The 27552-nt window shown below is 47.7% G+C and overlaps 1 protein-coding gene across 1 annotated transcript in view; it reads right to left on the bottom strand.

Annotated features, from left to right (window-relative positions):
• The window catches only part of CSF2RA (colony stimulating factor 2 receptor subunit alpha), a 52093-nt gene that overhangs the window by 18172 nt on the left and 6369 nt on the right, over positions 1 to 27552 (bottom strand). Inside the window, 1 exon segment of the mRNA XM_063083740.1 lies at positions 20994 to 21102. Coding sequence (XP_062939810.1) covers positions 20994 to 21102 — 109 coding nt within the window.

The raw sequence follows: 27552 nt of genomic DNA, 5'->3' as shown, positions 1-27552 counted from the left end.
ATCTTAATTTCTCTCTTGTCCTATCAATCACCTTCCTTTCCTTCCTTCTCTGTCTACTGGAAGCTGTCTGGTCTAGATTCTAAAACCAATTCTGCCCTAACTGGCTTCAGATATGTACCCCCCACCTTCTCCCAATTGTCACACCTCCCTGCAGCAAACGTCACTCACTATCAAAGGAGAAATAAAACCACTAGACGAGCCCTGAGACATCGCCCCATCCTGCCTCCCGCCCATTCCGCCCGTCTGTGTGCCATGGACATCCCCCCGTCTTCCTCCACCTGCTTGCTGTACCCCACATTTCAGCGCTTTCCTCTAGGTCTTGCCAGCAGTTCTCTGCACTTGGGGGGATCCCTCGCTGCACCCCAGAGATGCTCACTCAGTCCAGGTGGGGCCTGAGCTTGAGATTCAGAAGAAGCTCCGCAGAGGATTCTGACAGGTGGAGACGCCCTGTTGCTGGACTCTCTGCCGGGTTATTAAGTGTTGGGACATCTGTGTATTTATCCTGGCCAACTTTTTATCCCCTCCTCACCTATTGTACGCATGTTCTGGGGCGGCCCTAACAAAGTGCCACACCCTGGTGACTTCAAACACCAGGAATGTATCTTCTCTGGAGGCAGAAGTCTGAGGTCAAGGAGTGGCAGAGCTGCGCTCCCAGCAGAGGCTCCAGGTGAGGGTCCTTCTTGGTCTAGACGCTGCCTTATTCTCCTTTGACCCCACACCCTGTTTCCCACTGTGCCTCTGTCCCTCTGTTCATCTCTGCAATGTGGCCAAATGCCTTTGGGGCTTTTGAGCTGAGCCGCCCTTAACCAGGGAGCAGTGAGGTGGGGCATGAAGGGGCTCCTATTGTGACATCCAAGGTTGTTGTAGTTTCTGTTTCTGCTTTCCTTGTCTTTCCACCTGCCCTGTAAGCTTTATAAAAGACCAGAATACTCCACCCACTATGGGAGGCCAGAATACAGCATACAAAATGTGCCCCATTAGCACAAGGGTTATTTTGAGCTGCTTATTTGGAGAAACAGCAAATGTAGGGGAAGATCTGGAAACAGAGCAGGTTACTCTGTTGTAAGGGAAATTTACATCTAGGAAGGATGTCCTCACTCAGGAGGGTGTCTCCCTCTCTGTACTAGGAAGTTCTAGAAGGATGACCCTAAATCACTAAGATACTTACTAATGGAGAAGCGCTGACTTAAATCTGCACCACCCACTCTTCTCTCGTTTACCGTGCTATTTCTGGTCACCTCTGCACAACTGGCCTTTCCCAACCCACATCCTTTATTTTCATCCCAGTTGAAGATGGCATTTAATCCTGAATTCTAAGCCACTTCTTTGAAATCTCATTTGTCTCTGGGTGTCTGGCATGGACCCGTGAGTTATGCACGGTGGTTTGAATGTCCCGGCCAAAACTCATGCCCAAACCTAATTGTGACTGTAACAGTATTGAAAGGCAGGGCCTTTCAGAGGTGATGAGACCATGAGGTCTTCAACCTCATAAGTCAATTAAGACTTTTGGTGGGAGAAGGTTAGTTATAAAAGGGAGGTCCTCTCATTTTCTCTCTCTGTTTTGCAGGTGATAACCCAACAGGAAGGCCCCAGCCAGATGCCAGCATCGTGATCTTGGACTTCCCAGCCCCTGGAACTGTAAGCAATAAATCTCTGTTCTTTATAAATTACTCAGTCTTGGGTATTCTGTGATAGCAGCAGAAAGTGAACTAAGACAGTATACATCTTACTACACTTCTGTTTGCTTTTCTCTCTTTAATCTGTCTTTTGTTACAGGGCCCCCCACCAATGAACCCCAGATGGGTAAAAGAAAAAGGTATTTTTCGTCCCCTTCAACTTCGTGGGTCCATGTTTCACTTCTTTGGGGAGCCTGTCGTCACACTCTGTCAGGGATGGAGATTTGCCCATGGACATGTACCCTCTCAGAGGGAATGTGACGTGCCTGATCACTACATGGAAATTTGTAATCGGTCAAGACAGTTCTCTATCTGGCTTCCTCTGAACTAAGCTATTACTACCTTCTTCTTGCATTATGATGAAGCAAAACCATAAACTTCTTTAAACTTGACTAAAAAAAACCCCCAAAAAACAAAAAACCCCATAGCAACCGCATTATCAAATACCCACACACAGTAGCCTATACAAGGATCGCTGTCTTAAATAAATAGCTAGTCATAGCTCAACGCTCTCGGCCGAGGATTTCGATTAATCTGCAGAGGGGAACTGAGGCATAGCAAGCTCTGATGAAACCGTCCACACCGCGGCTTATGTGTCCAGTGCCGTGGTGTGCAAAGCCGGGGGATATTTCACACATTCCCTGATTCGATTCTCTTGCTGTCCTCACAGAAGTGACCAGAAAACTGAAGACCAGGGAGGTCTTATTGCTTTATTTTATTTTTTCATTTTTGTCTTGATTGTCTTTTTTTTTTTTTAATTGAGTTAAAATTTACATAGCATAAAATTCAGTCTTTTAAAGTAAACAATTCAGGAACATTTAGCACATTCACATTATTGTGCAATCGCCACCTCTGTCAAGTTCCAGAACATTCTCATTACCCCAAAAGGAGATTCTCCGTACCCTTTAGCAGTCCCTTACGATTCCTCGTCCCCAGCCCCTGGCAACCACTAATCTGCCTTCTGTCTCTACAGATTCACCTGCTTTATACGTTTCCATAGAACATCATACGCTATTTGGCCTTTTGTGCCTACTGCCTACCCACTTTCTCTTCTTTAGAATTTCACCAGACTGGGTCTTTCTTCCCTCTTTATACAGATTTCAGTGGCACCTGGAACAAAGAGTCGCTGAACTCCATGGATGGTAGCAGCCTCTCAGGTTTAAAGCAAATCTCAGGCTTAAAGCGAATCGGAGTTAGAGCTTCTCAGACTTTATTTTGTTTTATTTATTTATTCATTATTTTTTAAAAATGATGAATATCCATGAGACGCAAAGCTAATTGTCACCCCTCCTGCCTATGATGCGAAAGCCGGATCCATACTGGCAGCATAACCATTACCAGAAATTACTTTAAAGCAAAGACTTAAAGATTCAAATCAGAGCTTCTCAGATTTAACACACCCATGAAACACCTGGGAAAGTTCTCAAATGCAGATTCTGACACCCCGCGGCTGGTCTGGGCCAGATCTGAGAGGCTTCACTTCTAAAATGCTGCAGGTGGTGCTGGTGCAGCTGGCCTGTGGGCAGACCCTGCAGGGAGCTTGGATTTAGGGCTCCCTGGGTCTGGGCAAGCAAACAATTGATACAGTGGGACAAAACACAGAGGAAATGTCACAGTGCCCAGTGACCCCTCCACATGCAGGCTGGTCATCCCTGGGGTTGACTCACAACTTAAAACGTCACATGCTATTAGTTCCTGCCTGGTTATTCTGCTCAGTTGGGGGCCTCCTTGTCCCCTGCGTACTATTTCCCACCCTCAGATCTTCACTGCCCTAGAGCAAGAGCTGACTGCTGCAGCAACAGACGCAGAAAAACAGAAACACAGTTATGACATGGCAGGCTTGAGGACCACGAAATAAAGGAAACCGGCTTACCCCCCTGCATCCGTCTCCCTCCTTCAAGTTGCTTCTCTCTGCTCTGTTTCCTGCGACTCCGGCATCTGGCCACCTCCTGTAACAACTGATTGCATGGCTGCAAACCCAGACCTTCCTTTTTCTCTTAGACTCCCTCCCCTTCCTGAGCTTCCTCACTACACAGAATTGGGAAATGTTATCCACACACACTCATTGTGTGTGCACTTGCATGTGCCCCCTCACGCTGTCTGCAGAGTGCTGAGAAAAACCGAGCACCATAGAGGTACCAAGAGTCGGTGCCTATACAAAGCACAGGGCTCCATGCACACAGAATGGAAAACGATTGAACAATAACAACAGCAAAGGTGAAAAGTGGCTGTATGGAATATGCCTCCATGGTCTTGGTCTTCCTGTAAGAAGTTTTGCTTTTCTCCAGCATGGATGTGAAGTTTTTCTTCCCGAGAAGTCAACCAGATGGCTCACCAAGGCTGCCCAGCCTGGGTGTCATGGTGGTTATTCAAACAGTCTTCCATGGTGCATACCTTGTTGCTGACTTCAAGCGTTGATGTGGAGAAGTTAATCTTAAGAAGTCAACCATGGCGCTCACCAAGGCTGCTCGGCCTGGGCACTGTGAAGGGTCTTCAAAAAGTCTTCAACGGTGCGTACTTTCTTGCTGATGTTGGCACCAAGACATCTCTTTCTACCTTCCAAAGATTCTCTGAAAAATCACCTGATAAACACAGATTGATATGAAGAAAAGGCATAATCAATTTTATTATATCTTAACGTTGTATAATATGGGACACTTCAGAATGAAGACCCCAAAATAGAGAGAAAATTGTCCATTTTTATGCTTAGCTTCTGTGAAGCGGGGACTGTCATGCAGAACTGTGATTGGACAAGAAACGTATGATCTGATGTTCATAGACTGCGTGGGGGGACCCAGCAAGGCCTGCCTGTTCAGATTCTTCCTGGCCTCTCTGTGCAGCATTCCTTCCTCTAGGGAATGGGGCAGGACCCTTTCTGGAATGAGGGTCTTATGACCTACCATCAGATAAGGTAGGTCAGAGAGTTTCTTTATGGCCAGCTCCAAGAGAGACAGTCAGGGGGGAAGATTAGAGTATGTCTATGACCTGCTTTGGATTCTAGCTTCTGTGGCTTGCCTCACGGGAGAATCAGGCTGAGAGACTGGAGAGCAGAAAAAGGTCAGAGGAAAGCTTTGCTTTGAGGCTGCTTCTGAGGTCTTCATTTTAAGGTATACTTTCTGGGCCCCAACACGGACGTCAAGCATCGAGGTAGAGAATCTTATCTTTCCAAGAGGTCAACCAGATGGCTCACTGAAGCAGCCCAGTTTGGGGTACTGTGTTGGTTCTTCCTGTCTTCGATTACACATCCCTGGGAGCTCACTTTCAGCATTGGGCCAGTTCCACCCAATTCAGCTCACCAGACCTTCAGTTAGCACCCCAAGGATTTAGAACCTTCCAGAATGGGTAGGACATGGGTTTGCAGCTCAAGGTAGGATAAGGCTGAGTAGAAGGGCCGTGGGAGATGGGACACAATCACAGTGCTGATGCCCCATGGAGGAGCCTGCACTCATGGTGATGGGTGAGGGTGGGTTAGGGAGGAGGCAGGTTTTATGTGGACCATGGAGCAGGGGAGGCAGCTTGTGCACATGGACAAGAGAACCTCACAGGGGGCTTCAGACGTCTTCTCATGAGAAGAGACGCACAGATGGCGGCAGGGCCCCAAGGTCTCCCTGACGACAGCCGTGGGTTGGGATAGGCCAGCTCCAGCCTGGTACGTAATTCCCGATGACAGTGTTCATGGGCTGCTGTACGGTGCAGGGGGCTGCTGGAGAGCCTTGCCCCAGCAGCACGCTCGGGAAGCTGAAGACCAGGAGAACGGCCAAGACAGAAGAAGACCTCCCTGAACAAGGTGCAGGCAGAATGGCCAGGACAGAGCTGTGACAAGACACTGGAGGGGAAGGGAACGAGGTGGAGGCGTCCACCTCAACTGGGGCTTCAGGGCTGGGAAAACATCACAATGTTGACATCTTCTTAGAGTCGGTGGAATAGGAGGAAGAGCTGGCCCAGGGCTTGGAGCGGAGAGAGAAGAGATGCCACGTTCAGTTGTGCCATGTTTAGGTGGCTTTCCAGAGGAAACGTCAAGAATCAGGAGAGAATCAAGGGAGTCTGAACCGAGAAAGAGTGTTGAGGAACCCAACAGTGGATGTGAGACGGTGAATTTCTTTGTGACTTGCCAAGCTGGCAGGAGGGACGTTCCTGATTCTCACACCCTCTGAGTCTTGGCAGCACGAATGATTCCACAACACAACTGCGTGGTAAAGACAACTCAGTGGGCCAAGACTGCCCACACCCTGAACACTCCAAAAAAAAAAAAAAAAAGATCTGGCCTTTGACCATCTCCTGGGAGGTCTCCTCTGAGTTCTCAGAATGTCCTGCCTGGGGAGAGTGTCTTTGTTCACCTGGGGGTCTTGGGCCACTCTGGATTGTTTGTGCTATAATGTGACTTATAGTGGGGACTGTGGGTGACAAAGCAACAGCCTGATCTATGGAGGAAATAAGACTGAAGTCAGGAATAAAAACCCCGCACGCCAAGGCTCGGGGGAGCCTCCCTGGTTCATAACACACCATGAGTGTTATCACATGTCATTGATGGGGGAATCAGCATTGTCCCCGACTCTGCTGGTGAGGACACCTGGAAGCTCATGCCTGGTCTCTCCTGGTCTCTGCTCCACATACCTTTTCCCTTGGTTGATTTGAATCAATATTATTTCACTGTAATAAACCATAACCATGAGTACAACAGCTTTGCTGAGTTCTGTGAGTCCTTCTAATGAATCTTCAAACCTGAGGGGTGGTTTGGGGGGTCCCTAACACAACAACCTACTTACCACTGTGAAGGTCACTTTGTCTGGCCAAGCAGAAGTGTCATAACTAGTTAGTGTCTGGACAGGTGACTACACAATGTTTCTTGGGTCTTTAGCTGCTTTTGCCTTGGTCATTTCAGATCTGCTCAGAGTTTCCACCACTGTGTGGGCAAAAGGAAGGGGATTATTAAGGAAGATCCCATACAGCCTTGCAGGGGATGGCCAGGCTCCCACTGGTAGTCAGCCTGGGGAGAGCGTGGGGGACTTCATGGGGGGAGTAAGTGGAAGCGTCCACCACAGTGACCACCAACATGACCAGCTGCTGACATTGGCAGTCTCTGTAACTTTAATAAAACCCATAATGTGTGTTTTCCCTGCTTTCTGGACTTGGGACTTATCTTTTTAAACTAATGCAACAAGTCTTAACCTTTGTTGTAGGTCACATTCTGTGAATTTGATGTGGAAGTAGCTGGACACACCCTGGTCTTCCAGGATCTCATGATGAAGGAAAGGTTAAGTTGTCCCCACAGCTCTGTCTCACTCTTCACTGAAGCTCTAGCAGTTGGTTGGAGCTGGTCCATGGCGGGCACTGCAGGACAAGAGAGAAGTCAGCACCTGCCTCTCACCCAGAGGAGCCATTCATGGCAGGTCATGAAAGCAGAGACTCAGAGGCCATCTTCATCACTGCAGCCTGCCAACGCCATGTTTCTGGACCATGAACTCTGCCCTGTAGACTCCTCTTCCATCTATCGACAAAGTGTGCAGACACAGAAACTTAGAAAGACCCAGACCTCCTAAACGCTCTCCTGCCCTAGGAAGAAAAATAAGGCAGTCTCCCAAGCTGATGTGATAAACCATTATATCACACACACACACACACACACACACACACACACACACACACACACACACACAATATACACACATCCATATGCATGCATATACACACACATATACATATGTACATATATACATCCACACTGCATGCATATACACACATACACATATGTACATATACACATCTACACACACACATGGGCACACAATATTCACACATACACATGTCCATATGCACGCACACACACACGTACATATACACATCTACATACACGCACATACAAATATACACATACATACATATGCACACATACATATACACATGCACACATACATATACACATGTACAAACATAAACACACACATACATACATCTACATACACGCATACATATATGCACACATATACACACACCTACACATTCATACACACACACATATACATATGTACACACACATAAAATGCCTGTATATTCTTAGAATAGAAAGAACACTTGAAAAGTCTGATAAGGTCTGGGTAGATGCATGTATGGGCATATTCTTATTGCGTTGCTGGATGTCCTGTGAATCAGCACAGACTTTCCAGAGGTGACTTTGGCCACGTCTATCACAATTTAAACTTATCACGAGATACCCCCACAGGGTCCCCAGGGTGCAGTGTTTGGAGACATCCCTGAGTACCTTCTTGTAATAGTACTGGAATCAGCAACAACGTGAAAGTCTGTTCATAAAGAATGTTAGATCTACCTGAGTGGTGATAAACTGTGCGTTGCTCTGGCATCGGGGACTGAGGTCAGCTAAATCCCCATGGTCCTGGGAGGCCGGGTATGTGGAAATAGTCACATCCCCCACGTCCTGGAAAATTGCTGAACACTTTTCTTTAGGCTGAGAGTGTAAATGTGGTGTCAGCTCATAGAGCTATAAAGTAACCTAAAGAATGTTGAAATGGACAACGTGACTCTCACTTATGGATTTAGCAATTGTTTAAAGAGCAAGTCGTAACCACTACCCAGTCACTAACTTCTGTCGTGCTACACAACCAAGGTAAAGCCCGATTGAGCGGGTTGTCCCTTCTCCTGCCCTTTCTGTGATTATAAAAATATTAAAGATCTGTTTGTATGCAGGATGCCCCATAACACTTAAATTTCAGATAAATAGTCATATTTAGTATATGTTTGTCCCACACATGCAGAAAAATAAGTAAATTTTGCCAAATAAAAAAGCAAGGTGCAAATAAGTAAATGAATTAAATTACAAGATAAAATAAATGAAAATAATATACTTAATAATACAATATATAACAATTATTAATATATTATTATGATAAAATATACAATAAAATTTTTTAAAAACCCATAAATTTTTGTTGTTCAGTCTGTGTCTGTTTTCTTCCTCAGGTTGACAGTGTGCAGGGGTATCTCTAACAAATATTTTTAAAAGGAAAAAAGAAAAAAAGGCCCAGAACGGGACAGAATAAAATGCACGATCCCATTTGTACACAGAGAAATAATAGACTTATGCATGGGTTTGCAAGTACACAAACATTTTGTAAAGATCCACCAAAATCTCATATCAGAATAAAAAGTGATCGTTGGTTATTGTGAGCAGAAGACGCTTGATAAACCATTACTGAGAAATTACCGGGAACGTGCAAAAGATATGTTGTTAATTGAGCCAATGGGACAATGATTAATATCGTCTTGAGTCACCTGTTTTCCATGAACATGTAAACGAAAGAGGGGATATCGGTGGAGAGATGGGAATTTCATCCTCCTTGCTCAGAGTGGTGCCAGGCAGCGGGATGGGTGTCACTGGGGTGCGGTTAGGGATGCAGATTTGGGGGCTGCGGAACCTGCTGAGTTGGTGATATCTGAGTAGTCTTTGGACCCCCCTCCTGGGTGATATAGAAGCAGGGACAGGTGACTTTCCCAGAGGGGGCTGTGCTGCATGCAGGTAAGTGGGCAGGAGGGGTTTGGGGGTGCAGAGACAGAGGACAAGAGCTCTGGTCCCAGGGGAATGGGTTGGGGAGGGGAGAGCTTGGCGACCCTGGGGACGCAGCATCCTGCAGAGGGTGTGGGGGTCTGCAGAGCACCTGCTGGCTGGGGGGCACGAGGGTGCAGCTGGAGGTGGGCAGGAGGGGCTGAAAGGTTCATCACCCCCGCAGTTCTTTGTTCTCTATGCACAGCAGAATGCACCCTCCCGGTGGTCCTATTGGGGACCCTGCCCAATCTTTTGATCCAAATGATCTGTCCAGATAACTCATTTCCCTTCTGAATGGAAACTCTCGGTGATGAAAACCAGCTGTTTCTGAAGCCCTCAGACCTTCCAGGAGCTGGAGCCACGCGGCCCAGAGATATCGGTTCCCATTTCTGTGGAGCAGAAGCTGCGAATCTTGGAATTTTAGAGCTCCCTTGGGTGGCAAGTTGTGAGTAGGATGCTTCTTGGAAAAGCCGAGAAACTGGCTTACCAAGAATGTCAGAGTCACCCCTCCTGTGCCTTCTGCCTGAGGCTGGCTTGGAGCCCCCCAGCATATCCAGAATTCACACCTCCGACTGTCCTTCCAGCTGTGAACCAGATGCATTTTACAGGGACTGATTTTCACCCGCCCAGGACGGGGTGGGCTAGATTCAGCAAATAAAAATATACAATTGCTTGTATTTGCAAGTAAAAATAACACAGGACAGCTCATTGGAAATTCAGAGAAGCGATACATCCTTTTTTTGGTTTAAGAAGCTACCCCTGCTTGTGTAGGTCAAACGTATACTGAATATGACTCTTGTTTATTTGAAATTCAAATTCTATGGGGCATCCCCAGTTTGATCCAGAAAACTGTTCCCAGGAGGCAACCTGTCTGTATCTACAGGTACAAAAGCTTCCTCTTTTATCAAAGTCCAGTAGGAAAGCTCCTACACTCACTTCACACACTCTGGTTAATGAACAAGTTCAAAGAGCCACAGGGAGCTGGATTCGCACCTGGCCAGGACAGATGGGCGAAGCGGGCTGGGGGTCCTAGTGGACCCCTGACTACTGAGAACCCAGCCAGTGTGATGCCTGGGAGGACCAGCCAGGCACAGAGCCTGCAAGTGGGCCAGTTAAAAAAGCGGTGGGAGAGGGGAGATCGGTGAGGAGATGTGACCCCTGCGTGAAAATCCCCACACGTCCCAGGACACGCCGTCTCAGAGCGAAATTCCCACGTTGAAGGACATTCACATCCCACAGAAAAAGCCCGTATTTGAAGTCGCCACTGAGAGGGAAGGTGGTAAATGGTTAGAGAAGAGACAGAAACAGGTGGGGAGGTGAGGGACACACGGTGGCTGGCGAGGGGCTGAGGGATACGTTGGGAAGGTGACGGGTAGTTAGTGACAGAGGGCTGAAGGGTGCAGTCGTCAGTGACCGAGAGTCAGGGTGCTGAGCTGGCTGGTGATGAGTGGCACGGTAGTTGGATGGGTAGTGGCAGAGAGGTAGGGTGGAGAGATGGTTAGTGACTGAATGGGAAGGTAGTGGAGTGGTGAGTGACAAATGGTAACGTGCTGGGGTGGTTAGTGACCAACCAGTAGGCTACGGCTGGTTGGCTTTTGTCGTGGTAGTGTGGTGCGGTGATTGACGACTGACTGGAAGGGTGGTAGAATGGTTAGTGACCGAGTGGTAAGGTGGCGGAGTGGTGAGTGACAGACTCTCAGAGTGGGGAGGTTGTTAGTAACAGCGTGGTTGGGAGGCAGTTGATTAGTGAGTGAGTGGTAGGTTGGCAGGTGGTTCGCAAGTGAGTGGCACAGTCGTGGGTAGAGACTGAGCGGTAGGGTGGTGGGTGGTTAGCGAGTGAGCAGTAGGTGGTGACGCTTGACAAGTGAGTGGTAGGTGGCGAGTGGTTAGCAAATAAGTGGTAGGGTTGCAGATTGGTTAGTGACTGAATGGTAGGGCGGTAAGTGGTTAGAGACTGGGTGGTAGGATAGTGGATGGTTAGTGGGTGAGTAGCAGGGTGGTGCGTGGTTAGCGAGTGAGTGGTAGGTAACGGGTGGTTAGCGAGTGGTAAGTGGTGGGTGGTTAGTACCTGTGCTGCTGGTTACTGGTCAGTAAGAAGACGGTCTGCCAGTGTTCCTAGGTCGCGTGCCGCACGTTGGTACACTGGTTAGTGGTGGCGATTGAGGCCTATTTTTGTTTGGGTTGAACGTGAGTTTTATAATATGGGTTTTGGTAAATCAGTCACTGAGCATATGTGAGCCTTAGCCCCTTCTAGATTAAATATGCTAGAATAATTGTTGTACCTCAAATAATTTTCTGGGTGTCATTTCAATCCGTAAAGCAGAACATGTCCACGGCTCTGTTTTTGCTTTGGAAAGGCTCGTGAGTTTCAACTGGCACATAATAAACCACACATATTTAACACTTGAATATGTATTTTTGACACGCGTTTACTGGTGAAGGTAACTCCAACCATCAGCACGGTGAGAACGTTCTGCAGCCCCAGGAGTTCCTGAGTCCCTCTGTCTCCTCTTCAGTCCCCTCCTCTCTTTTGTCCTCTCTGTCCCCTTCGGTCCTCCCTGCAGAAGAATCGTGGCACCCTCTTCAGATCTTGGCTTCTATACTCTGCACGTCTCTTCCCTGCTACTCTGTCTCACAAGCCCACTCTTGTGGATTTCGGGACTCGCCAGGTCTCTCTCCCACTGCCATCGGTCAAATGTGTCCCCTAAAAGTTCATGTATTGGGAATGTGACTTCTATTGTAACAGTGTTAAGAGGGTGGAAAAGCCAACTATGGTGACTGAAAGGTGTTGCCTTTGAGAGATGATTGGATCACGAGGACTGTGCCCTCATGAGTGTATTGATCTGTTCATAGGGTCATGGGCGTGGTTCTGGTGGCTTTATAAGGACAGCGAGTGAGCAGGTCAGCTGTCTCTTGTTCAGCCCGTTCTCACCATGTGACAACCTGTGTCTCTATAGAAGGTCCTCAGCAGATGTGTTTCCTTGACCTTGGATGTGCCAGCCTCCAAAACTGTGAGAAATAAGTTTTCTTCCTTTATAAATTACCCAGTTTTAGGTGTTCTGTTATAAACAAGAGAAACGGACTAATACACCCATATTTCATCCTAAAGGCTCATACGGTCCCCCTCCTTGCACCGTGTCCTGGAAACTCCCTGCAGGCTGTGAGCTGGGGCAATTTTAAGACTTGCCTGACTGTTCATGGTCTTGTCTTGGTCATGGTTTTGTCTTAGTAATGGACTTTCCTTGCCTTTCAAACTCCAATGACTTCAAAATTATCATCTTGTATTGCATGGGATTGAATGACATCCTCCTCAAAATTCATGTCCAATTAGAACTTCAGAATGTGACCTTAGTTGTAAATAGGGTCTTTGCAGATGTAATTAAATTAAGATAAGGTCATCCTGAATTAGGGTGACCCTAAATCCTTTGACAAGTGTCCTTGTAAGAGACAGAAGAGGAGACAGAGACACAGAGGAGAAGCCACACGAAGAAAGAGGCAGAGACTGGAGTGATGCGGCCACAAGCCCAGGGACTCCTGGAGCCACCAGGAGCTGGAAGAGGCAGGAAGGATCCTCCTCTGGAGCCTCTGGAGGGAGCACAGCCCTGCCACACCTGGACCTCAGACTCCTGCCTCCAGAGCTGGGAGAGGACACATTCCTGTTGCTGTAGGTCATCCAGTTCACGGTCCTTTATTACAGGAGGTCTAAGAAACTAACAGCTGTGTATTCTCCCTGTTTTCGATGGGAGGGTTGATTGGTCCCCATGAGCCCATCCTGGCTGCAGGGGGAGGTGTCTAGGCAGGTCTCCCTCACCACCCTCTGTCAATGCTTCCTACAACCCCACACCTGGTTTCTGCCCCTTCCTCATTTCCTTCCATCACCTGCAGATCACCCTCAACTGCCATGAGCATTCATTTTCTGATGGGCCTCACTGCCTTTCCAGTCCTGGTTCCTTAACCCCCAGGACTAAGCCCAGAATATGTCACAGAATGATTTGTTCAAAGGACTGAGCTGCAGGACTGATGCCACCGCCTGCACACTGCTTCCTAGTCCCGGAGGGGTCTGCCTTAGGCTGCGGACGTGGGGAGTGTGACATCTTTTGTTTGACTTAAAACATGTGCCCAAAGGAAGCCAGAGCCTGCATGGAGTTGGCCATCTCTGCGTCCCCTTGGCTCTTGCCGGGAATCCAGGTTCCCCCTTTAGCAAGAGGGGAGTAGTGCTGGGCAGGTGTTTTCCGCTCCCCTGACCCCAAGTTCCTTCTGAGCTGACGACAGCTGTGGTCTCTGATGTCCCTTTTCTTCCTTTTCTCGGGCCAGGCATGGGTGTCAGAAGAGAGGACAGTCCAGAGCAGAAGCTCAATGACAGAAGTGAGACAGCAGCTCCAGACCCCACTTTCCCTCGATTGTCCTGTTTTGAGGGAAAGCCCGTTTTATGGCGCAATGTGACGACAATGTTGAGTTGATTGAAACCACCGAGAGTCACAGGATGGCATTTGTCCGTGTAGTAAGGGACACAGCAGTAAACTAACCCACTAATTTAAGGCATGTGTCTAGATCTCATCTGTATCAATGGTTTGTAACAAATCGGATGTCTTATCTGTCTTAGCCTAAGGAAATGATTAAAATGGAGAATCCTTTATAACGTAAAAAGTCACCCTCTTTCTTTGCAAAACCAAGTATTTTCCTTTTTGGGGAGAGAGTACAAATAAGACATATATGGGTAAAAAAACATGGGGTTTGGGGCCGGGTCCCATCCTAAGACTTATAATACTCCCATTTCTGGAGGCTGGAAGTCCAAGATCCGGGTGTGACAGACTCAGTGTCTGGTGAGGACCTGCCTCTTGGTTCATAGACGGACGGCAACTTCTTGCTGTGTCGTCACATGTTGGAGGGGAGGGGAGGGAGCTTTTGGGGACCGCTTTTATAAGGGTCACTAATCCCACTCATAAGGACTCTGTCCTCATGACCTCGCCACCTCCCAAAGGCCCCACCTCCTAACACCACTTTGGGGATTAAGTTTTAATAGGTGAATTCTCAGTGAACACGAGCACTCAGACCATAGCACCTCTCACGCTTGAAATCTCTGCCGCATCTCTCTGCCTCCATCTGGAGAAAGTTCTCTGCTTTTAAGAGCTCAAGAGCCTGATCTTAATCCCATCTGCAAAGTCTCTGAGTCATGTAAGGTCACCTATCCCCAGGTTCCAGGGATTAGGGCATGGACGTCTTTGGGGGCCATTCTGCTCACTGTCATGAGATATTTGCTGAAGTCGGATAGGAGGAAAACCTGCTTCACGTGGCTGCGGGCCACCTGGTATCACAATGGGTGGTGTAGGAGGAATTTACAAAGGGCTTTGTTGAAAATGTTCAGAAAACCTTCAGAAGGAGAGAACAGATCGTGGTGACCAGAAGCAGGAAAGGGTAAGGTGGGTGGGGGGACAGTGAGAGGTTCGTTAAAGCACAGAAAACAGCTAGGTAGGAAAAATAAATTCTATAGGTGTGCGGTGGAGCCAGGCACCTGTAATTAACAATAACTTACTGCATGTTATCGGACGGCTAGCAGAGAGCATTCAATGTCCTCATCACAAAGAAACGATTGATTTTTGCAATGACGAATATGCTAATTACCCTGATTTGATCATCATACCTGTACACATGTATTGAAAGTCAACTCTGTACCCCACAAATATGAATCATCAATATGTTTCAGTGAAAAAGACAAATAAACAAAAAGAAAAATAACAAAACATTCTAATTCTGTTGGACTAGGGAGTCCCCACGGTGACTGCACGTGGCGTTCCCTGACCTGCGTGACAGATCCAAAGACCACCAGAGGACCTTCCCTGAGAACTATTTAGTGTCTTTGGGGAACCTGAGTTGGAAAAGTGGACACAGGATCTTGCCCTGGGAGCTGGTCTTCATGGACCTAGAGCCTCACGATGGTGACTGATAGTGTAATTTGGATATTTTTGTGTTTGTTATCTATCGCTTTTGTCTCACCTGACAACGTCTGCTACACAGCCTTAGAAATCATCCCACACCCTTGGGGTTGGTCAGGGAATAAGAGAGAACTTTTAAACCCAAAAACACGGTGCGTGGGGTCCTAATCTAACACATTTCAGCCCTGTATGAGTTCCCTGTGTCCATCTGTGCATCTTCTTTGGAGAAATATCTATCTAAATCATTTGCCTATTTATTTTTCTAATTGGATTGCCCTTTTATCGTTGGGTTGTAAGTGTTCCTTCTACATTTGGGATACAAATATGTCAGATATATGATTTGCAAATATTTTCTCCCATTCTCTGGGTTGTCTTTTCACTTTCTGGATGGTACTCTTGCATGCACAGAAGTTTTTTTGTGTGTGTGTGTGTGACCGGTAAGGGGATGGCAACCCTTGGCATGGTGTCGCCTGCACCGCGCTCAGCCAGTGAGAGCACCGGCCATCCCTATATAGGATCCAAACCTGCGGCCTCTGCGCTCTCAGCTCCACTGCGCTCCCAGCACTGCACTCTCCCAAGTGAGCCACGGGTTCAGCCCTGCACAGAAGTTTTTAATTTTGGTGAATTTCAATGTATTGTTTCTTTCCCGTGCTTTTCTTGTTGTGTCTAAGAAATCATTGCCTACCCCAAGATCACAAAGATTTACTCCTGTGATTTTTCTTTTTTCTAAGAGCTTTGTAGTTTTACCTCTTATGTTTAGGTGTTTGGTTCACTTTGAATTAATTTTTGCATAGGATATGAGGTTGGGGCCTAAATTCATTCTTTTGCACGTGGCTACCCAGTTTCCCAGAACCATTTGTCGGAAAGATTTCTCCTCCCCGCTGAATTGGCTTGCTTTCGCTGATGAAAATCAATTGATTGTAAGTGCCTGGGCTTATTTCGAGACTCTCAATTCTATTCCATTGATTTCTATGTCTGTCCTTAGGCCAGGCCTACCTTCTCTTGGTCACTTACTGTAGCTTTGTGGTAAGTTTAAAAACTGGAGAGTGTGAGTCCTGCAAGTTTGTTTTTCTTTTTCAAGATTGTTTTGGTTATTCCGAGTCCTGTGCATTTCAAGGTCAGCTTGTCAGTTTATTTTTAAAAGGCAGCTGGGATTTTGGTAGAGATTGCATTGAGTCTGCAGTTTGGGGAGGTGTTCTTGTCTCAACAAGTTTATGTCTTTTGACAGGACACAAGATGACATCCTGTCTACTTAGGTCCTCTTTAATTTCTCTCAGCTGTGTTTTACAGTTTTCAGTGTACAAATCTTGCTTTGTTAAATTCATTACTACCTAATTTGTTCTTTTTGATGCTATCATAAACTAACTTGTTTTCTTAATTTCATTTCTGGATTGCCTACTGCAAGCGTGTGTTTGCGTATCCATCTTGTATCCTGCAACCAAACCGGAGTCGTTTATTCGTTACGATAGTTTTTTTTAGTGGATTCCTTAAGATTTTCTACATAAAAGATAAGTCATCTGTGAATATAGTTTTTCTTCTTCCTGTCTAATCTATGTACTTTTCAAAAAATGTTTATTTTTTCCTAATTGCCATGGGTACAACCTTTAGCCCAATGTTGGATGTAAATGGCAAAAATGGATGGCCTTGTCTTTTTCCTGATCTTAGAGGAAAAGTTTTCAGTTTATAGCTGTGGGTGTTTCATAAATGTCCTTTATGGGGCTGAGCAGCCTTCTATGCCTAGTTTTATCGAATGTTTAGGTTTTTTCTTTTTCTTTTTTGCAGCTGGCTGTTAAGGGGGTCTTAACCCCTGGCCTTGGTGTTATAACACTGCACTCTAACCCGCTGAGCTAACCGGCCAGCCCTATTTAAAAAAATTTTTTATAGTGTATGACATGATTTTTTAAAGTTTTATGTTTTAATTGACAAATAATAATTATACATATTTATGGGATACAAAGTGATATTTTATACATGTAAACATTGCAGAACTGATCAAATCAGAGTGACCAGCATATCCACTACCTCAGGTATCCATCACTTCTTTGGGATGAGAACATTTAGAATCTTGTCATTTGTACCATGAAAGGGTATTGGATTTTCACTGGCTGTCACCCCAGCCTGCATCGCCTTTGAGTCTCTGCCAGGTGTGTCTTTTTTTTATTTTTTCCTGTTTATTTATTTATCTGGTGGCTGGTCAGCACAGGGAACTGAACCCTTGACCTTGGTGTTATGAGGTTGTGCTTTAACCAACTGAGCTAACAGGACAGCCCGTGGGTGTGTCTTTTTAATGTGGCTAAAGCTGATGACCCCAGTTAATTTACAATCCCCTCGCTGCTCGTTTCCCCCACAGCACGTGTAGTCTTTGTCTTCTATTCAAAGCGCTTTTTAAATTTGAGTCTCACAGGGGACTTCCTGGTCCCCCATCTCAGGGTAGGGGTTTTGCAGGTGTCTGCACAGCAGCTAGAAGGCAGGAGGGACGGGATACTGAGCAACTATCTGCTCAGTGAGTGATGTATGAAAAGACAAACAGAAAAGGACAATTTGCTGATACTGGTGAGATCTGAGTGGGAGCCGATACGTGACTCTTGTATGATTTTCCAGATCATTTTGCATCTTTAAAATATTTTAAATTAACTTGAAAAAATAATGAAACTGCTCTTATTAATTCTCCACCCGCTGATGAGAAAAAGTTTACATCTTTCCGTGTGTCTCCTTTGGAAGGAAAACAAGATGCACGTTATTTTTCAGGGTGGTTCTGATTTGGGAGGAGTAAGATTGTCCACAAATAAACAGGATTAAAAGGTATTAAAGGAAGTCAGCAGGAGCATTTACTACATGTCAGTGATCGTAAGGTTTAGCAGGTGTGAATACGCTATAGTGAAGATTGAAGTCTTCTTAAAAAATGAATGTGTGTTTGGTGCAGCATTTAATACCTCAGCAGCTGCGTCCCTGATAATAACAATATTAATAAAAAGGAAGGAGATAGATATTCATGTAGATGTGGTCTTTACTGAGATAACTCACCCTAGCAGTCACCTCGACACTGATTATAATAATGTATTTCAAAATCACTAGGAGTATATTTCATTTATTTATTTTCCATTTTATTAAATGTATTTCTTTGTAATTGACATACAATAATTGTATATATTTATATATACTTATGGGGTACATTGTGATATTTGGGTACATGTGTGCCAATGATCACATCAGGTAATTAGCATATCCATGACCTCAAACCTGAATCATTTCTTTGTGTTGGAACATTCAACATCTTCTCTACTAGCTGACTGAAATGTCTCGCCATGAAAAAAATGATGGGTAAGTATATTAGTCCATTTCTGTTGTTTATAACAAAATACATGGAGCTAGGTAATTTATAAGAAAATGAAATGTATTGCTTACAGTTTCTGACGCTGGGAAGTCCAAAGTCCAGCTGGTAGTGGTGACAGTGACCCAGAGGTCTCACATGCAAGATGGTGGAAGAAGACAGAACAGAGAGAGAGACAGACAGATTCTCCTCTTGTTTTAAAGCCCTCAGAACCATACCCCTGACCACCATTATTAATCCATTCACTACTGCACGGTCCTACAACCCAATCATCTCTTCGAGGCTCCACCTTTCAATTCCCATAATAGGATTTCCCGCCCTCTTAACAGTGGGGGCTAAGTTTCTAATACATAAAACTTGAGGGAAACGATTCGAGCTTTCATGAGTTTTGGGGGGGTATAATTCAATCCACTACGGTAAGCAAGGCACTGGATATATTAATCAGGTTGATTTAATCAGGCAATGTTATGTAGATAGATCAAAACACCACATCGTACCCCATAAATGCACACAACTATGATTTGTCAGCTATATAACTAAATAGATAATTTCCCTAGCCCATAAATGTATACAACCATGATTTGCCACTTATACAACTAGGTAGATAATTGATTGATAGATAACAGACAGATGATAGAGACCGACAGACAGATGATGGATGGATGGATGGATAGGTAGATAGGTAGGAGACTGATAGAGAGATAGGCATATAGATAGGTGATTATAGATGACAGATAGATGAGTGACAGGTAGACACAGCGGTGACAACTTCTGGCTGTGAAACCAGCTCCGCCCTCACCTGGCTGTGGGGCTCCCCGCTTAGCCTCTTTCCTACCCTGTAAAGTCACAGCAGGTCACGCTGACTGCCAGGCCCCCATGACATGAGTGTCTGATCATCGGGTACCTTCTTGCAGGGAGTGAGCGCCTCCCTGAGCTGGCCCCACAGAGGGATCCCGCGTCGTGCCTTCTAAAGGACGGATGCATGTGACGTGTCTAAGACGCCGTGTCCCACCCACCCCTCCACCGAGTCCTTTGTGCTGCCTTGACCTTCAGGGGCACGAGCTGGCCGAGGGCGTCTTCCCTCCGAGTCCGAACCCCTCTTAGTTACTGCCAGAGCTGGAGACACTGGCAGCAGAGGGACGCGGACGGACCCTCCAGTTTCCTTGTTCGTTTCAGGCCCACCTTCTGCAGGTCAACACCGTCCCTATGCTATTTCACAGCAGCTTCCCAGGGGATCCCAACGCCAGCCCAGAGATTGCTCCAGTCAGGCTGTTATGCCGAAAGGCCCTACACCGGGGATTCTCAGCTGGGGGACAATTGGCCCCCCAGGGGTACTGGGCACCATCGGGGGACATTTTTGGTGTCACAGCTGGGGATGGGAGGGCTGCTCCTGGTGTCCAGGGGATGGATCCCAGGGACACTGCTTAACCCCCTACAGTGCACAGGACAGTCCCCACCGCAAAGAATCATCCCGCCCCCGCATGTCCACAGTGCACAGGTTGAGAGACCCCAATCCCAGGTGCTTGGTGATGACACCACTTGGCCTTTTCTGAATCCCACAGTCACATTTTCCTCTGTCCACAGGAGATAGGACGGGGTGGTTCAGTCCCTGTTCTGGACACAGGCAGGGAGGGAGGAGGTGGTTACTCAAAAGCTGGACATTTGCAAGCTTTCTGGGCCGGGTGTAGCCCCAGCAAGTTTTAACATCTCTTTTCCAAGAAACAGAAGCTCTTACGGTGAAGCATGTTTCCAAATCATCTCAGTAAAAGTTTCCCAACTTCCTGACTGCCTGCTGAGGCCTCGACTCCCCACGGGGGATGGCAGTGGGGGGTTGCGGTGCCCGTGGTGGATTTGCAGGTGTCACTGGAGTCGGGACCAGGTGAGGGGCATCTTCGGGGTGGGGGGATGAAGGCTGGGCACAACCTCTAGTCATTCTCGTGCTAGGTAGATGCTGCATCTTGCCCACGCGGACGCTTCCTGTGAAGGCTGGAGCCCGGGTGGTTCTTTAAGTCTCAGAAAAGTGACAAAGTAAAGTGCGCTGCCTAACTGGCTCATTCCCTACAGACACGTGCACTGTGGTTCCAGACTGTTTCGGAGGTGGGCGATGAGTGACTGGGGCATTATTCTGCACGCTGGAAGGTCTGCTTGGAAGGGTCCCACGGCTGTGCAGGGGAAGAGAAACGTCTTTCTAGGTTCACGGCCCAGATAGAAAAGCATACATGCTGATTTAATACAAGTTCTCAGTGACATAGGCACTTTCAGCAATGAAGAGGCCAAAAGCCAGGGAAACCTGTGTATGTTTATGCCTAGGTTTGGTGAAAAGTGGACAGTCATGGAGAAATACGATTGGACACAGGGGCTATGACCTAATGGTCATAAACTGGGGGAACCGAGCAAGACCTGCCTGTCTTCACTGCATCCTGTGTCTTCAGAGATGAGGATGTTGCTTTCCTCCTGGTATAGTGCGGGCACCTCTTAAATGACGGTTTCATGACCTGCTTCAGGGGAAGCGATGTGCTGCTGCAGGTGCAGTGATGGGGCCAGGTGGGCGCTGCCGGGGTTCAGCCAGACACCCCGAGTATCAATGGCCCCCAGGGCCTGGTCCTGCAAAGGTAAATGTACTTGACACCCAGAGACGTCCGGCTGCTGCAGCCCTGCTGTGTCTGGGAACGCTCCAGGAAGCTTTTGCTAACACTGGGGGATTCCACATCGGGATTCCCCGTGTTTCTGGCCACAATCAGATCAGGCAGACTTGAGTCTGACTTCTATTGTAGTCACCGTGGGCGGCCAGCAGGCAAGTCCTGTGCCTTTTATCTGCCTGGCCCCTGTCCATATTTGGGTATGCAGCTCTGACTCTGGGTGAGGTTGATTTGTTGTTTGCTTGTGTGCATGGCTGGGACCGGGGTGCTCTGCCCACCCACAGGGTCAGGGGGGCCTCGCCAAGCAGTGCAGGCCTGGGTGGTCCCCATGGGCTTGGAGAGTCTCCAGGAACTGCCACATAAAGACCAGGCAGGAGACGGCAGCATGTCCTCCAGGGGATCTGCAAGCAGAGAATCTAAGGAGATGCCTTTCCTCTGTCCGTCTGTTAGAAACAGATCGGGAGCACGGGGCTAACAAATCAGAATGTCGTCTGTGCAAGTGCTTTTTAAGCATCTTCTGCTTAGCCTTGCATCTGAGGATCCGCTCTGTGGGGGGTTCGATACCAACTGTAGACCGAGTAGAAGGTGGTGTCTGGGGTGTGCTGGGTTAAAGATACAGGAGGCATGTTGTAGGAAGTTGAATAGAGTCCCCCCAAATTCATGTTCAACCGGAACATCAGGAGTGGACCTTACATGGAAATAGGTCTTTGCAGATGTCATTAAGTGAAGCCTCTGAGGGGAGACCATCCTGGATTAGGGAGACCCTAAATCCAGGGACAGGTGTCCTCATAAGAGACAGAGGAGACACAGACACAGAGGAGAAGCCACGTGAAGACGGAGGCAGAGACTGGAGTGATGCGGCCACAAGCCCAGGGACGCCTGGAGCACCAGGAGCTGGAAGAGGCAGGAAGGGTCCTTCCCTGGAGCCTCCGGAGGCAGCACGGCCCTGCCACACCTGATCTCAGACTCCTGCCTCCAGAGCTGGCAGCGGATGAGTTTCTGCTGTTGTAAGCTGCCTGGCTTGTGCTAATTTGTTTGGAAACCCCCAGAAACTAGTACAGAGACCGGGTTTCCTGCCAGACGACAGCAGCCAGCAGAAACAAGTTTGTTCCCAGTGGCCAAGTTACAAGTGGTGGGAAGACCTTAAACATTGTCACCTTGGCTGTGTTTGTGGTGGAGACCCTGCCCCGTGGTGTCTCTCCAGGGACACACCCTAGGGTGTCATTGTCTATCCTTTTTTTTTTTTTTTTTTTTTTTTTTTAAAAAAGATGACCGGTAAGGGGATCTTAACCCTTGACTTGGTGTTGTCAGCACCACGCTCACCCAGTGAGCTAACCGGCCATCCCTATATGGGATCCGAACCCGTGGCCTTAGTGTTATCAGCACCGCACTCACCCGAGTGAGCCACGGCCCGGCCCGTCATTGTCTATCCTAACAGAGTTTTAGGTCCAGCCAGGAGCCTCTGGCTCTGCATGGGGTGATGCTTGGTTCTCTGTTTCTTTATTTTTTTTTAAAATGTCTTTCTTTCTTTTTAAAATTCTACTTCTTTATTTATTTATGGCTGCTGGCGAAGGTCTCCATTTATTTCTAAAGCCAAGTAAGTGATTTGTGGATAACGGAGCAGCTACAGGCTGCAGGCTGCTTCTTTGTGCTCCACAAAATTTGCCATTTAATTTATGATACTTCTTTTATAATTTAAAACATACAAAGTTAGAGTTTGTGGACATAAGTAAGACCTGTTCTGAGAAAGACAGGACCATTTTCTTCCCCATCCGCGAGAAGAAAACCAATAAAGCTTAGCAAAAAATGGAAAAGAAAACAAAGAATACATTAACTTTCATGTGCAGATGACGGAACAACGTGCGCCGTAATAGAAAACAGGGAAAGCGCAGATAACGTTTCCTGCCCGGCACGGAGCTGAGGACTTGCCAGCTGTGTGGTTTGCGCCCCTGAAGAGGAAACAACTGTCACATGCAATGTCCTCTCTACCTAATGGAAAACGTAACCTCACTGTTTTTATCCAAGGGTTAGATCCTGTGCCTTACAGAACTGTTCTGTCTTCCAGGAATGAAGCTACTTTACATGTCTTCTGAGCTGGGGACATATCTCAGCCCTGTGTCCTCATAGCTGTGTCATCTGGACCATCCATGGACACCCAGGAAGGACGGCCCTGGAGACATATATCAGTCCTGTGACCTCATAGCAGAGGTTCCCGGACCCTCTGTGGACACCCAGGAAGTATGGCCCTGGGAACACATCTTGGTCCTGTGTCCTCACAGTTGAGGTCTCCTCCATGGACACTCAGGCCATCTGCGAGGTTGGGCATGTGCTCTGGGCTCCCACCCCTGCTGCCCCTGCGGTGTCCCCCCTCCCCTGCAGCCCAACCCCCTCCTGGTTGTGTCTTGGGGGCTGAGCTGGCCTGGACAGGACTGGACAAGATTTGCAGAGTGGGCTACTGCCCCCTAGTGGCCAGAACTTCTGAAATCAGGGCAAGTCCCAGACAACAGGCTTGGGGGGCTCAGCTGTCCCTGTCATCCTGTAGTTTAACGAGCTCCCTGCACAGACAGGACCTTCCTAATCAGCTCAGAAAAACCTTAGCACAGAGGACGCGACTTTCTGCAGGAGGACTCAGTGAGTCAGAAGATGAGCGATTCATCGGATCCTTTGATGGTGGGACACAGAGTCATTTTGCTCTGAAAACACCCTGTTGTGGGGTGAATTGTGTCCCCTGAATATACGTTGACTTCCAACCCCTTGGTCCCCGTGAATGTGACCTTACTTGGAACATAGGGTCGTTGCAGATGTAAACAGTTAAAATGAGATCGTTAGGGCAAGTTCTTGACCCCATAAGGCTGTCCTTGTAAAGAAGGAAAATTGAGGCTGGTAAGTGTCTGCCTGACGATCTTCAGAATTCAGGGGAAGGGACAGGGATTCCTTTACCCCTTAAGTCTCCTGGCCCACATGGAAAGTCTGGGCTCCCTCTGCACCCCCCAACTCAAAGGGTTGAGGCAGCAAAGCTTGGAAAGAAAATTTCATGGAGATTAAGATGCGTGAATTCCGGATCTGTAATGTTATAGAGCAAAATTTGGAGACGGCTCTTATGTCCCCAAAGTTTTTTGGGTTCCGGTTGTGGAGGACAAGCACCTTCCCAGGGGTCTCTCTTCCAGCTTGGAAAATCAGCGTGAAAGGCATTGCCGGAAGCTCAGGTGGGTGACAGGTGTCCTGGGAAGCCAGTCTTTGTGCATCGTCCTGTTGGCCAAAATAGCTGGATCTTAAGGCGAGTTGGGAATCCTGCCCCACTGTTTGTTTCTGGGGACTCTACTGCCACCTACTGGCCATTGTTTTTGCTTGTGGCACGTGGCATTAGGAGAAGCAAGGACCAATTTCTCATTTGGGGGGTTTTAGCAGTGTCCTGGGACTGCCACAACAAATGACCCCCAAAACAGCAGGAATAGATCCTCTCCCAGGTCTGGAGGCAGAAGTCTGAGGTCCAGGCGTGGCAGGGCTGTGCTCCCTCCAGAGGCTCCAGGTGCAGATCCTTCCTGCCTCTTCCAGCTCCTGGTGGCCCCAGGCGTCCCTGGGACTGTGGCCTCATCAGTGCAGTCTCTGCCTCTGTCTTCATGTGGCTTCTCCTCTGTGTCTGTGTCTCCTCTTCTGACTCTTATGAGGACACCTGTCCTTGGATTTAGAGTCAACCCTGACCCAGGCTGACATCATCTGAATTAATTCTATCTGCACAGACCCTATCTCCCAATATCATGAGCTGCAGAGAGGCCCTTTCTTTGTCCTAAGGTATTTCTGGGCTCAGCGGGGAGGTCCTGTCCAAGCCGGCTGGACTTGCCTTAATTTCAGAACTTTTGGACACTAGGGGTCAGTAGCTCTCTCTGCAAATCCAGTCCAGGCCAGCTCTGCCTGCCAGACGATACCAGCAAGGAATGGGGCCCCAAAAGCGGAAGAAAAGTGTCCTGCCTTCTAACAGTGGGGACGCCACCGGACTCGGGGACCCTCCTTCAGCCAGTGACTCACTCCAAGCTGTCCTGTAAGCCTGGAATTAGGCTACCAGTCCAGCCCACTTCCACATCATGGGTGCAATGGGCTGTAAAAGGAATTTGGAAGCCTCTACCTCATTCTGCAAGCGCTGGTACAGGAGATCCCACCTCAGACCAGAAAGGTTTCTCTGCAATCCAGGCACCCTCAAGGGCACCGATGATATTACCCGGAAAGGACAAACACCCATCTCTGGGGATTCAAGCCCAGGAGAGAAACCGTTTGGCCACTCTGGCTCCCTGGCTCCAACTTCAGCCACAGCCACTAGGAAGAGGCAGGTGCATTTGTTAAAGACCGAGCTGAGAATCCAGCCAAAATTTAGAGCCTGGGAGAGATTGCCATGGTCCCAGCAAAGAGGACCCCTGACTGTCCCCACCCGGCCAGCCTCAGGGGAGTGTCTGAGTCAGGTGGAGAAAATACGTAGGTTTTCTTCACCCCTGGTGGTTACAAAACCAGCTCAGTAACATCGATTTTTTTTTTCTTTTAATTGTGTGGACGCGATCAGCTTCCTTATCTCCAGGGGTTATCTCCTTTGTTGGTGTAGCGGAAACACTTCAACCCTCGAGGTCTTTTCTAGAAAAATCTTAACAAGCAAAGAAAAATGGGGCACCTTAGAGAAAGCCAGCGGGCTTCGTGGGTTTTTGAGTTTTGAAGAAGTGTCCTGGCCCTGAGATCCAAGGCCCCTGGGGGTCCAGCACCCACTCGGCCGGGGTCCTCCTGGAGCCACGATGACCGGCAATACCCATACAGGGGTGGGGACGGCTCCCCCTCCCCTGACGTTGGCGGCCTCCCTGTTTTCTCTTTCGGGTTTCACCTGAGCCTTCAGGCCTCATTCCCACACCCAGAAAGTGCTCCCTGTGAGGCCGCAATGTCGATGGATGACTCAGCTTTAGGCCCCCAGGGCTTCTCAACCCTGCCCTTTACCCTGTGGGTTTGAATCTTGGCTCCAAAGAAAGAGCCACTGTGGGTTCAGGCACAGAGCCAGCTCCAGGAGGAACTGGGGAGGGAAAATTTGTCTTCTGCACTCTTGAACTTTGCCCCCTGGGCCAATCACCAGACTGCAGATGGGTTTATGCTCCTGACCCAAGACTCACTCACCCAGAAACCCCCCATGCACCCCAAATTTCCATCATTCTCCCAGAGATCCCAAATCACCCCAAATTTCCATCTCTCTCCCAGAGACCCCTCTCATGCCAAATTTCCATCTGTCACCCAGAGACCCCTCTCACCCCAAATTTCCATCCCTCACCCACAGACCCCCAAATCACACCAAATTTCCATCTTTCACTGGAGACCCCAAATCACCCCAAATTTCCACTCCCAAAGACCTCAAGGGCTGGTGGAAAATCCTCTCCCGTGACAAAGGGTCTGCTTGGCCATCCTTGTAGTGCCTTGGGGGCTGGGGCAGGAACACTGGGCTGACCCTTGTCCATGGAGACAAAATCATGAGACCAACCTGCCAAGACCACAGGGATTTGAGTAGGATCCACTGAACTGTCTCCATCCCAAGGAGCAGTGACGTCCTGGACTGTCATCAAGATGGGGTTATGGACCAGCCTTCCCTGCGAAGTGGTGAGATTCCCAGGTCCCCCAGACCTGCTGCGTCTGAGCTGCATTTTATGAAGACCCCCACCCCTGAGGGAGTTACGTGCATATTGCAGTTTGAGAAGCTCTGTGTTTTTGCATTTTCATCCTTGGTTAGTTTCCACTCTTTTCTATTTTCTGCCCTAATTAAAAAAAAAATTATTTACAATTGACAAATAATAACTGTATATTATTATATGGGGTGCAATGGGATGTTCTGATACATGTATACACTTTGGAGTAATGAAATCAGGGTGATTTATTGTCCATTATGAGATAGGGTGACTCCCACTTTCATAATATATGCAATTTGCTTCCGTAAAACTGCTTGCTGTGTGACAAGGTAGATTAATTAAATTTAAATAGTGTTTAAATTGCTTAAAAATGTTATTGCTTATAAATCCCCCTTGACTCTTTAGCCCCCCTTCATAGAAGTTAAAAGCTAAATATTAGCCTGCACTTAGAGAAGTTTGAATTTTGTCTGATGTTTCCCACCCAAGCTGCCCCTGAGCGATTAACGGGCTTCTTTCAGCTTCTGTTATCAGCTTGCGCTAGGCCTCCCCAAACCCCCTCCTCATGCCAGGACGGTATGTGTGACTATATGATAACTATAAGCGTGTGACTATTTGATAATTTTAACTGTGTGACTACATACCTTTAAAGGACCCCTTAAGCTTAAACTCAGGGCTGCTCCCTTCCGAAACTTTCTTGGAGGGACAGTCGCCAGCCGGCCAATAAAACCCCCTTTTAAATTCTCAATTGGGTATTCTGGGTCCTTTTCCGT

This window comes from Cynocephalus volans, chromosome X (genome assembly GCF_027409185.1).
Source record: "Cynocephalus volans isolate mCynVol1 chromosome X, mCynVol1.pri, whole genome shotgun sequence".
Lineage (NCBI taxonomy): Eukaryota > Metazoa > Chordata > Mammalia > Dermoptera > Cynocephalidae > Cynocephalus > Cynocephalus volans.
This window is presented reverse-complemented; position numbering and strand designations above follow the sequence as displayed.